The sequence below is a fragment of the Epinephelus moara genome, chromosome 14 (genome assembly GCF_006386435.1).
Source record: "Epinephelus moara isolate mb chromosome 14, YSFRI_EMoa_1.0, whole genome shotgun sequence".
NCBI lineage: Eukaryota > Metazoa > Chordata > Actinopteri > Perciformes > Serranidae > Epinephelus > Epinephelus moara.
The window spans coordinates 42276267-42289998 of NC_065519.1; the positions used below are offsets into that span (position 1 = coordinate 42276267).

The window sequence follows — 13732 nt, forward strand, 5'->3', positions numbered from 1 at the left end:
TATCTTTTGTACATATATCCACAACTTTGTGAGAATTACATGCCAGAAATACTTCCCAGGTTCAAAGGTACTTCACTTGAGTAGCCAATAATACATATGACACAATATATTTCCTGCAGCGAGACCACATTCCCACTAAACCTTATAATACTGCCAGTATGTTTCGAAAACCTACTGTGTATTTCCTCCACTGGCCCACCATCTGCTCCTCGGTCCGGTCAGTGCGCTCCTTAGCCCCGCGTCCTTCCTCCAGTTCGTGGTCCAGCCCCTGAAGCAGCACCCTGAGATGGCTGATGTCTTCTCCCAGCCGCTGGCATCTGGCCATGTACTGACTGTGGGAGTCCAGGCTGGAGCGCAGACCCTCATCAGCCTCACACAGGCCCTGCCTCAGCCTCTGCCAGCCGAGCCTCAGCTCCTCAGCCTCTTCCACCACCACCTCTGCCCCAGCAGGAGAAGTGTTGGCCCTCACCGCCTCTGCTGCTCCCTCGATATGCTGCAGGGTCTTCTCCTCGCCAGCCACGCTATCGTCCAGAGCCTGACGCAGCGGCAGAAGAAGCAATATTTCAATGTGTTGGCTTGAAGATTACAGCTTGGTTCCAAATTATAAGTATAATGAACAAAAATTTTAATGCAACACTTTTGTTTATGTTCCCCTTTTTAACAGGTTTAAACTGAAGATCTAAGACCTATTTCATGCACTCAGTAGAAATGTTTCTCTCAAATTTTGGACACACATTTGTTAAAACACATGTCAGTCAGCACTTCTCCTTTTACTAAAGGACTTGACAGGTGTGGCATATCAAGGTGTTGATTAAACAGCATCATTACTACACAGGTGTGCCCTTGGATGGTCACATTAAAGGGACACTCTAAAATGTGCAGTTCAATCACACAACACAATAACACAGTTATCTCAAGTTTTGAGGGAGCGTGCCATTAGCTATGTTTCCATCCAAAAGTGATTCGCATCATTGGGAAATGTGCATTACAAGAAATATGAATCCTGTGTGTTTCCATTAAATGTACGGACTTTAGTGAAAACTACGAACTCGCACAAGTTTTCCGCAGAACTGGAAACAAAACAAGTCTCGCATTCTTCTTCTTCTACGTTTTCTGGCGGTTGGCAACCAGCTTGTAAATGCATTACCGCCTTCCCGACCCGGAGTGTGGATATCACCATGGAGAGAGGTGCGCTACGTCAGACTTAATTCAAACATAACTGTTTCCATCCCCCGTTTTGAAAATCAACATTTTTTCAAATCAACCAAAACCCGGCTAAAGCGAGTGTGAGCGAGCAAGGCTGATGGAAACATGGCTTGTGTGAATTGCCTGAGCACAAGAAGAGTCATGTGATACTCACCACTCTGCTGCACTCACCTTCTATTTTCAAACACAAATACTGCTTAATTTATTAATTAATTACAAATGCTTCAGCTTTTTTTAAGCATGGTTAAGTTGCCATTAATTAAGCAATATCACACGAGAGGGAGTGATGTTGTACTGTGATATCGTCACGGCTGTGATTCAGTCGTAGGCCCGAGGCCGCAGGCTTCTTTTATACAACAGTTTTATACAACAGTTCAACAGTTAAATAAGAAAGGCTGATTAAGAAATGTTGAAAAATTAGGACAAAATAGATAATTTAAGCATTTTATTTGTCTTCCGCCAACAAAAATAGTTCCCTCAGGACTCCGCTGTCACCGTTGCTATGTAACGCAGACATGGTGCGCCAGGCACTTACTCTTTATACACATTTATCTGCACGTTTCCATTAATTGTGCAGCCGGTGAAATAAGTCTCTGGTGACTGCATGGTGGACTGTCGCTTCACAGGCACAGCCGACTCTGCCTTCTGATCTGACAGTATGTTGCTTTTCTCCAAGTCATTGAGCTCCGCTGATGAAACACTGACAAACCTGGATGTGTGCTCAGATGGATTCAGCTTCTCCTCTCCCTCATCTTCCTCTGATGACCATTCATAGTTCAATTCAAAACTTATTTTAGGAAATAAATCCATATTTTTGGCTGTTTGACAGTGGATGAATTAATTAGCCTACAACGCAACTGCTGACCTAACTGACACTAACCGTCAGTTTTGATTTGATTGTTGATTGCAATCAGCTGTGAGGCGGAGTGATACATACACAGTGAAATAACCGTGATGTTGTACTCCAATATCGTCGCGGTTTTACTGTCTCTCGACCAATCAGATTGCAGGGCCGGAACTAACTGTTGTATAATAAAGCTCAGCACATCTTGCACGTATCAAATCAAAAGTCTGCCACAACCTTAGAGGCTTATGCAACTAGACAATGGGATCTTCCAGAGGTACAACTATTTCCGAAGTCAGTAATTAATGTAAATTGCAACATTTTAAAATTATTTTGAAAATAACATTTTTACATTTAAAATTGTTAAAAAAAATACATCAAATGGAAAAATTAATGTTAAAGTTACAATGTGTATTTTACGTGGTTGTTTATTAGCAAATATCAACTATTGCTTTCATAAATATATATTTACTAAAGTGTAATGCAATTCACATTCAAAGGGAAGCTTTCTCAGAGGCTTAGAATGATTTCTCTATATATACACAGGCAGGGTGCGGTCTGCTGGAGGCTGCCCTCTTATGTTGCCATATTTGAATACAGTGGCCAAAAGTGATATACACGCTTCGCCTTTCGCGTTTACCTAGAACTTGCCGTCACTGGAGACGGTTAAGGTGAAGATCAATCCGGGGCGCTTCTGCGTGAACCTGCTTTGTACTTTTAGGATTCTGTCGCACTTTAAATGAAGGAGCACACACGTTTTGCGCGAGTGAATATCGGCGTTGCTTATTCCAGGTGGAAACAACTCCTGAAGGAGAAGGATTTCACAAGGGATGCGGAGGTTGCCTGTTTTCTGCTAGACAGGTAATTCAATCTGATACTTTAAAATCATTTTGGCTTCATGTTTGCAACTACTTTTCCCTCTCGTCTAAGTTCGAGTGACAGCTACGTTTACGTCCTAACGTTATCCTAGCCTTAGCTAACGTTATCCCAGAGCTACAGCTAAATGGTTAGCCTAGCCTACAGCCTAATCTGTTGATTCCTCTCGCGCTGCTGCGAAGGCTGCCGCCCTCTCCTCCTCCTCTTTCCTCTGGGTAGCTGAGACACACCTCTTTTCCTAGCCGTTCCTGCACCACCTCTACCCCCTCACCCCCTTCCTCTCCCTGGTCTTCCTCCTCTCCCTCTCCCTCTTCCTCATCTCCCTGTGTCCTGTGGAAGAACACTCTGGTATTGCATATATTATAATCATACCAACCTATATTTGCCGCACTGTGCCGTGACTATCACATAAAACGTGTTATTTTGGCATCACTGTGCTAATGTTTGCTCGTGTTACCAAAACAATTAGAAATAAAACACTCCTAACATTTATCTCACAGATAACCTATATCTCACTGGAAAGCTATAACATATCGTAACATGGTTTAGATTCCTGAATAAATATTCACCTCGTCGCTAGATACTCCTGAAAAACTCGAACAACTCTGCTGTCTGCGCAAGGCTTTTTGCACCGTCACTTACCCGACAGGAGGGGTGATTTGTGATTTTTTTTTTTAAAAAGTCATATGTTAACCTTAGCAGTTCCAAATTTGCTTTAATTTACGCTCTCTTTACTGTGCAAGCACTGTGCCACCCACAAGCCTTGTTTTAATGATCTTTTAAATGCATTATTTAAATATGATCTTAATATTAATTACGTTATTTATTGTGTTCTTTTTCAATTCAGGAAATTTCTTAGGTGGTTAGTATATCAATGATTTTAGATGGAGGTGTATTATTTTGCTGGTGGCACACTCCAGACGCCATAGCAGTTGGTAATATCACACTCAAAAAAAGATATAAATCACCTGAGCTTTGCAGTGGGATTCGACAGATTTTGGATTCATATTTTGAGTACTGTAGTGTTATATATGCTTTTCATTCCTTTGTGTCCTAACAAGTTCTGCTGTCAACACTAATGCTACAGGAATGAGTCCTAAAATCCAGAGATGAGTTAGCATATTTGCACTTCCTGTTCTCTCATCTCAATATCAATCGGTTTTTGGTTAGATACCGCAAATAAGGTCTGTGGTTTATCTTGCGTCCCTTACCTCAGAAGCTGGAATGACGTAACACCCCAGCTGACCACTCTCCGGTACAACAAGTTGGCAAACCAACATGTTGTTAACAATAGCAGTTCTAGCCAGGTTAGCACTGTTAGCGATACCAGCTGATAACAACATATCATGCCGTATTTTGTGCATACAAACACTGTAGCAACATGTTCACAGATAGAAGTTGGACCGTACTGTGTGTGTGACTGTTTTAATGAGATATGAATAAGACAGAAGCGCTAATAAACAGATTATTACTAAAGCTTTCACTACTGTTGATGTGTAGAGCAGCCACCTTGGATTTAGAGGTCGGGATTGGTGAGGTTCAGACATAAAATATGTCTTAACGCTTATTTTCTGCAATAATCCAAAATCCAATTGAAAAATTCCAATTGGCTTTTTGTTGAAGGAACCAGGACTATGTTTACAGCTAGATCGGCCTAAGAAAACTTTCATCCCTGCACCACTTTACTGTATCCATCCATTTATGCTGTTTTGATGCCTTGCTGCAGGCACTAGTCACCATAATATTCTTGTAATAACTTCTCATTTGGTTGATACTTTTAATGCAAAAATACATGGTAAACAGCTGAGAACATTAATTCATACTGCAAATAGAATATTCTCCCTTTTCCACTGCCGAAAATAACAAACAGCAGCTCCCTAATTCAGCTTCAGTAAGTCTCACTTGTAAGGCTTTGAGCTTGTTCTCGGCTGTATCCTCCCTCTCCATCAGATCAGTCAGCTCCTTGGTTTTTGACAGCAGCCAGGACTGGAACTTTTGAACGCATCCTTGGTACGTCTGGTGCTCCTCAGCGATCTTCTGAAGCAGCGACAGGCGCTCCTATCACAGCAGGAGAAATTTATGCATCAGGCTGTTCAAAATGAATGAAGATACTTCAGCACACATCACAGACTTCACATTTGGGTATCTGAGTGAGGAGCCTGAATGTGAATTTGTATTCTCATGTGAGACTGAGAGCTGTTGTCTTTTACTTCAACTACAAGATTGTTGAGAGCACGCTGAAATTTTAGAGCACACAGAGACTACCAGAAAGAGCCAGTTCACAGGTAGGAGGTGCTTCCAGGAAATATTATCCCAGAAAAACAGTGCATTATTTAAATCACCATTCTCCCAATGGGAGTCAAAAGTACAGTTTTGCCAGTGGATTGGAGTGTCCATGTGAATGCATGATGTATAAGGACTGATGTGAGTGTGTGGTAAAATCTGACAGAGCTGTCTGAATAGAGAAGAGGAAGAGCTGTGTCATTGTGCAGCTCACGTAAGGAAAGCAGCCGGCATGTATTTGTTAATGTTGACTAATCCAACAGTATCTCTCCTCTGAATGTAAATCATTCCCATCTGAAATACAGTAAACACTTAACTGTTGTTTCCCTTTGCAGCGTCTGGATTATATCATAGATGCACAGAATGAATATCAGCATGTTTTTCATTAACATCAGATGTTGTGTACAGTTGTGTGCAAGTAAGGGATTTGCTCATAGAAAGAGTAAAGTACAGAAATAAACATGAATTCAAGTCTAAAATGCATTATGTTAATGTAAATTAAGGGCTCATTGATTCGTGAGCACATGCTGTATTTTGACTTTTAAACATGCCACTCCACATCAAATGATACAAATCCCACCAACACACACAAACACACACAGCCAACCAGAGACACAGCCTGGTGTGGTGTGAAAACATTTCAGCCTTTCAGCCAAACTGGTTTATTACCAAGCCAAACACTGCACTGGGATACCAGATTTTACCACAAGGTGTTGCACTTCACTAAGTGGCTGCCCACGAGTGGAAAATGATGACATTGTGTCCTAATAGCAAGCAAACGTCTGACTATCCCGTCTCATCGCATAAAATCAGCAATCTCTGTTCCAGTCTTAATTTCACTGACGAAAACTATGACTACATTTTTCTCCATCATCTTGGCTCTCCTTTTTTTTTGACGAGACGTGACGAAAATGTTCACAGTGGACTTTCAGACTTGAAAGCTGAGAACGGTCGTGCTTACAATTCTCTTCAAATGCCACATGAGCGAAAGGCTGGCAAACTCCAGGAAATAGTCTGCACCATGATGTTTTGCTAGCCAGCAAAAACACTCAGTTATTTATAAAAACAGCAGCAGCAGCAGCTGTTGGTGCAGTACCTTTTAAACAGGAAACACACATTTTATATCATGATGTTTCCTGGAAATTACATACAGCAGAGCCAGCAGCAAGTTGTTAACAGAGATGGTTATTTACAGGAAACTTTCAGATCCCTGGCGATCCCTCCGGCCAGCTGCCACCTTATTCTGGTTTCTTTAGTGAAATAAGGAGGTATTGTGTAGATAATTCCTCATTTCCCTTTCACGAATCAGCCATTGCTCTCCACTTGCGGCACTTGCAAAGCAAACAAAAGGAAAAATAGAAACAGGTAGTCATACAGAAGTTCAGCTCGAGCAGTCTGCTGCAGCCAGTTAGGACACCTAACAGCAGCTTCAAATCCACAACGTACCATATTGGCACAGTTTGAGTTTCCTTAAGACACTAACTCTCATCTTGTCACCCGAAAAAAAAAACAAAAAAAAAAACACATGAACTTGCTGGTAAACAAACACAGCATGTGCCGCTCTCCCTCCTCCCACCTCTACTGGATTTTGATCTCTTTCATGTTGCCAGCCAAAGCTCAGCAGTAAATTGTGCACAGGCTGTGCCTTGAGGCTCTGGTTGATGGTCCATTTACAAAAATAATATTATGTTCATCATGTTGTCATACTGCTATTACTAATGCAATGTTAGCTGGATTTAGCACCGTGACGTTGTATGGACACATTGCTGGTTTATCCAATTTGCACAAAATCAAACCGGTTAAAGCTCGTGAACCAAACTGGACTGGAAAAAACAAAAATCCACCCAACTCCAAAACCATTCTTTAATAGTCAACAATTACCCTTTTTCTATTACCACTTTTGGCAGTGCAGAGTCAAGCTAAGCTGCACCAATTTGTTTTTCCATAATCAGTTCAGGCACACCATGCCACACCGAGCTATACTAGAGATAGACCTTCTCCGGGCCACCAGCCCACGAGTAGGTAGCGGTGACATCTCGCTGACAGCAACCAACCCCTGACAACCCCCTCTAGCTAAATAATAGAATACCGCAGGGAGGAAGAGTAAAAGCAGAAACAGCTACAGTGAGATGCTGATGAAGTTGATGACTCTTACTGCACCTCTGCAAACAGCTCACCTCCGTAAACGTCTTTTACCTGCCCTGCTGTTCTATGGAAAAACACATGCATCAAAAATAACAGGGGACTTTGGCCATGGATAAACCCACTGCTTTTAAGCGTCATCACTCATCATCACTCATGACAAGATGTCATCAGTGAAAGACACACCTTCAGGTGGGTAGCCCTGTTGTAATGGAAATGCAAAGCTCTGCAGCGCCGGGCTGGCCAGTTCAGCCAAACCATGTACAGCCAAATCAGCCCACTGTAATGAAAAAGGGTCAATATGTACTGCTTATGTTTGTGCATGTGTGTGTGTTTGTGGTGGTTGGGAAGTAAAGAATGAGAGTGTAACAAAATGATAGTCTCCATTTCAAGCCACCAGCACTCGCAACTGCAAGTGTTTCTCAAGCTCTGCGCTTCCTGCTCCAAAGACACTGTTTCCACATTCAAACAGAGCAATTCTCTTTTGTTTTCCTCAGAGGATTAACAGGCTCTCACTGCATGGTTCACTTTCATTTTCTCTCTACAAGTTTGGTTTAGTTTATTCACTTACCTGTCTTCCCTGCTTATGTGCACAGTATTAATATGGAACTATTATTCACCTCACATTCTGCCAGCTGACTTGTGCGCATTTTCACAAAAACCACAAGCCCATGGACTACAAGTCCTTTGAATTAGCATAAGCAGAGCTGTCAGACAGACTGCGTGCAAGGCTCTGGGCAAGACCTTGATTACTGACATGCATAAACACAAACCACAGTATATGACTCATAACTACTTCAGTTCAATTTGCATGGTACTATATACAAAAAGCATTGTGAAATGGCACACATAATAAAACATTAAAACAAAAGAAGTAACTTCATAAATATCTGTTGTTGTTTTTTCTAGCTTAGACAGACTTACTGTGGATACACTGTGCAGTCCCTACAACAGGGTTACACACTAAAGCCACTGCCCCAGTCTTCTCAGGGGCCCCAAATGTACCAGGTTCACTGCATGTCTGTTAACTGCATTTAATTTGGTTGACTGCAACTTTGTATAGGAACCTGAAACACACAAGTGACCCTAGGACTCGGGACTCGGTGGCTAATGCTCAGTTCTGATTATTATGTCAAATCCGATTTTTCTGCCTAGACTGTACACATTCATGTTTGAAGTGACAAATACCTGACATCAGTGTGAACAAATCCCTGCCCTGAAACGCCTCATATGTAACCAATAACATCACACAAATGTACTTTGGAATGAAAAACAAAACTGTCACATTTGCATGACAGGCATTTGGGGAAAAAAGTATTGACACAGAGACATAAGCTTCATCTCCTGAATGATTTGCTGCGGAGGTCAGATGACAACACAACACATGTTGAGGAGGGGACTGCCCGTTGCCTGAGGGACCGTTGTCTGAATGGCCATTTCTGCAACGGCACTCTCCCAAACATAAGAAGATGGCTAATTATTATGCAGAATGATGTCATCAGACCTTTGACTATGGCAAGGAAGGCCAGTCAGAGACAAAGTAGGGCGGAGCGTGACTTCACCAAAGTAGGAAGGTCTGATTACATAATTCTGCATAATAATTAGCCAATTTGCTTCTGTTTGGAAGTGTGTGTACTGTATTTTTGGAGAAATGGCCCTTCATATCAAACACCCATTTTTTGGGGTAAATGGGCTTTCGATCCACTAGCTCTATTTAGGAATGTCCCGATCCGATATTCGGGTCGGTATCAGCCTCCGATATTAGCAAAAAATGTGCATCGGCATTGGATCGGACTGCATGGAAAAATGCCGATCCCAGAACTCCGATACAGTTTTTCATAGACTCCGATCCAGGTTTTCCGGCCAGCCCAGCGCTCCGCTATTCAAGCAGTCCATTCCAGTGATCCGCTCCAGCACTTACTATCAATCCACCAGGCCAGCATGCAGACACACAGGAAACAGCAGCACCAGGCTGGCACTGACACTACTAAAATAACTGAAAAGGAAAGGCTGCATTGTTTGTTAAATGTCAACAATGTCTTGTGGTGTTAATCTATTTTTTATTTATTAGGGGGCCAAAGCACAAGTGTGTGGAGTCTTGCTGCTATTTTAATTTCAATGTTAGACATTTTAAAGATTTCTTGTGTTGATTTATTTTCTATTTATTAAGGGGCCAAAGCAGCCAAAGCAAACCAGCTATATTTTTTATTTAATGTTAATGTTCAAGTTTAAAGTTTGTTTATTTAACCCTGTTAACAATAAACAGGTCAGTTTCTCATACCAACTGTTGTGGATCATTCTAACTAACCCGATTAAGTAGTTGTTCTTGTTAGAGTAATATCGCTTTTTCAAACCTTTTCTAACATGACTGACAACAAAATAAGTGAATATGTATAATACGAGCTTGGATCGGATTGGTATCGGTATCGGCCAAAACTCAAGGCTGTAATATCGGTATCGGATCGGAAGTGAAAAAGCTGGATCAGGACATCCCTAGCTCTATTAGCAGCTACTGCTGGTAGTTCTGTGGAGAGAGAGGTGTGGGTGCTGCTGGGAGAGGAGTCAGGACTGGTGGGGCTGAAATGTGGAAACAGTTCCTCCAAACTTTAGGATGTCCAGGGCTACATTCCAATACCTCTGTCAGCACCTCACGACAATGCTGTCATGGCATGTAGGCAAGCTGTCCCTGTCAGAGCGTGTCTGGCAGTCGGGCCCTATTGGCTGGCAACTGCGGTAGCCTACAGCAGTAGCAGTAGCAGCCTGTAACGGCAGTACAGCTACAGCAGCCCTCTGTAGTTTCAATGGACCATACTGACATTACATGGTAAGTCATCTGCTCCTGTGCAGTTAAGTATAACGTGGAAAAACCATGGATGACAGAAAAAATCAATATTATTTTGTGCTCACGTGCATTCTCCTCATTTAAGTTGTGTTTAATCCAATTAATCTGGGACTAAGTAGCATTTCAGCAAAGGAGTAATGGTTGGTCTCTGGAGATGGGATACAGCACATACTGTGCAGAATGCACACTGTAACAGAACCAGAGACAGGTGCTCTGAGGCTCTTTCAGAGGTTTATCTGGCCATTGCACTATGCACACCTTACCACACACACACACACACACACACACACACACACACACACACACACACACACACACACAGAATTACACTATTCTTATATTGTTACAGCAGCTTCAGCATTATGTTCATCATCTTGGCTCTTAAGTTTGCTGCTGTTGAGCACCTCACCTCAGCTCTGTCACGGACATCGTTGTAGGTCTCCTGCAGCCTCTCCTGAGCCTGGGGCTCCACACTGGGGTCCTGGGTTCTGTTGTACAGTGCGGCAGCCTCGTCCAGCAGCCTCTCCAGCAATGCCGCCTGGCCGTGGATGTCGCTCACCACTACCCTCTGCTGGTCCACCTGCCAAAGCTTCTCCTTCACCCCCAGCTGCAGCTCCACCCCAACATCCAGACTGCGCTGCTGCCTTGTCAGCCACAGCTCAAACTCCTCATAGGCCTTCAGGTACTCGCCCCAATGGAGCCACACCCACTCTATGCGACTGGGTGAAGAAGATGGAAGAAGAGGTAAGTCAGAAACACGGTCCACGCAAGTACATTAACGCATATGACAACACCTAGCACAAGTGGTACAAAAGTGTGACCCTGGTGAATGTACTCAGCGTGCGCTCTTATGTACTGGTGCAGGTAACAAATATCAGTCCTCAAGGGGTTGATATAAAGCTAATCAGAGCATTTCCATGCAGTAATGCAGTTAGCAACATTATCAGCAGTAATTGCAAATAAGCAGCACCTCTAGCTGGCTTCTATCTGACCCAGGTGGTGGACACTGCAGAGTGGCCAAGACTAGCTAACCACCAGAGGCACGTTTCTGCATGTTAATGCAGTTAGCCGGCTGAAGGTCAACAAAGCCAAGAGAAAATAAAAGAGAAGACACTAAGGTCACGAAACATTGCAATTTCACCACCTCTAAATGGACAGCACTTAGAAATGCAGCACTAAGATTAGTTCAGATCATGAAAAATAACAAAATATGTTACTATAGTTATGCAGACGACGCACAAATTTACATAACTGTGTCACCAAGGGACTTCAACACAAGCTCTGACTGACTGCATCGAACAAATCAGTGATTGGATGTGCCACAATCTTCTTTTTTCAGTTAAACAAAGAAAAAACTCAGGCCATTGTTTTTGGAACCAAGTCAACGCGCTCAGTTTCATTTGGCAATGTTAACCACCACAGACCAAGCCAGAGGTCTTGGTGTAGTCATGGACTGAGACTTGAATTTTAACAGCCACATTAAGATAATTACTTACTTAATTATCAGTCTTCTTTCACCTTAAAAACATGTCACGTATAAAAGGGCTATGTGTCAGCAGGATCTGAAAAACTTGCCCAGGCATTTATCTTCAGTAGTCTTGACTACTGTAATGATGACTTTACAGGTTTCCCTAAACAATCAAATCAATCAAATCACACTGGCTTTCTGCCTGTCAGAGAATTGATTTAAAAATACTACTGCTGGTTAAGCACTGAACGTTTTAAGGCCAAAATTCCTTTCTGACCCTCTGCTACCCAATAAGCCATCCAGACCTCTCAGGGTTTCTGGGACAGGTGTGCTTTGTGTCCCCAGATTCAAGACTAAGCTAAAGACTTTTCTTTTTGCCGCTGTCTTTTATTAACGTATTTATTCATTTATAACACTGCAATGTGTCTTTTATTCTTGTATTTTACACCTGTCTCAGTCTTGTTTTTAATTTTCTTTTCTATTATCTAGCTCTTTAATGGCATTATAATGTGTTTCTTTTGCATTTTGTCTTGATGCTTTTGACATTTTATGTAGAGCACTTTCAACTGCCTTGTTGCTTAAATGTACTATATAAATAACCTTGCTTTGCTAAAGCTCAAACTGAGTCAATGACGCATCAGACTGAAAGGATTGGCCTGTTGTATTTCACATCATTTTGCTATTTTTTTTCTTTAAAATCAACCAGTTATCGGTTACTATGAGTCAGGGTGTTGGGCTATTGAAAGCCAAAATAACTGCAACTGACTTCATAAGGCAGTACAATGGAAAGAGCCCCAAACAAAGACCTGAATAATATTTGGGGAAGCCCTGAAATTCAGTCGAATACTGTAGCCGACATGTTGATACCACACCCAGGTTTTAAAGGCTTTTGAAACTGTTAATACTCTGTGTGCATTTAGCTTTCGTGCATATTTGATGGTTCAGGTGTGTAACAACGATCTGAAAACACACATCCAAAGCTATTCAAAACAGAGCATTAACAGCTTCACTTTGAACGTAGCCAAAGCTGCTCTTAGGGCAAACTAACCACTACACACAGTGTACACCTGCAGTCTGCAGGAGGTAGAGCAGCACCTGTGACAGTGGATGATATAAGTGCAGGTCTCCTCCCACAGGCTCTTCAGGTCTTTGAGCTTAGCGTGGGTCTGGTTCCTCAGCTCTTCGTCTCCGCTCTGCAAAAGATTCTCAGCTGCCACCAGCGCCATGTCCATTTTCACACGACCCTCATGCTCCGACTGATGGATTTTCTACACATTCACAAGAGCACATTGTTGTAAGTATAAAATGAAGAAATAGTTTACTATGTATTAAACATTAATAAAATAAAATATAGCCGGAAGCAGAAATTCTGGGGTTCAAGCTAGTGTGGATCTTAAAAACTTGAAAGCTGGAAGGATAAAGACTTTTGACAGTTCATGAGGCCTGCATTAAGATAAACAACAGGTTTTACGACAATCAAACAGATGCTCATTCATTAACATATACACCTCCGTGCTCTTCTTTGTAAACACCGTCACTTTCTTATGCCTACTGCAGAGACATTTTGGGGAAGTGCTTTAACGACTCAGTTAAGATTATCCAGTAACTTTGATGTTTGAACAAACTATCATTGATTTATTTATCATGTCCTGCAAGTGTTGTAATGATTGGACGGACAATTTGTGATTTACAATCTATTTGTGTTGTTCCACGCCCATTTCTGCATTTATAGCTCCCCCAGGTGGTCAATTTGAATCAATCTTTCAGTGCAAAATTCAGCCATTATCTACTCACCCATATGCCGATGGAGGCTCAGTTGAAGTTTTAGAGTCCTCACAACACTTGCGGAGATCCAAGGGGAGAGGAGGTAGCAACACAACTCCACCTAATGAAGGCTGACGGCGCCTCAGATTCAAACGTCCAAAAACACATAACTTTTTATGTCGGGGCGTCAGGTCACTTGGATCACTACAGACGAGCAGTATGGAGATATTTTGTGGTTTCAATTATGTGTTTTTGGACGTTTGAATCTGGGGCTCCGTCAGCCTCCATTAGGTGGAGTTGTGTTGCT

The 13732-nt window shown here is 42.3% G+C and overlaps 1 protein-coding gene across 2 annotated transcripts in view; it reads right to left on the reverse strand.

Moving 5' to 3' along the window:
- The window catches only part of syne3 (spectrin repeat containing, nuclear envelope family member 3), a 76798-nt gene that overhangs the window by 57049 nt on the left and 6017 nt on the right, over positions 1-13732 (reverse strand). For both annotated transcript variants that reach the window (XM_050061841.1, XM_050061842.1), the window contains 4 exons: positions 12757-12929; positions 10603-10912; positions 4829-4984; positions 176-535 (listed from right to left, as the gene is read on the reverse strand). In XM_050061841.1, the coding sequence (XP_049917798.1) occupies positions 176-535; positions 4829-4984; positions 10603-10912; positions 12757-12929 (999 nt within the window). The remainder of the gene's footprint in view (positions 1-175; positions 536-4828; positions 4985-10602; positions 10913-12756; positions 12930-13732) is intronic.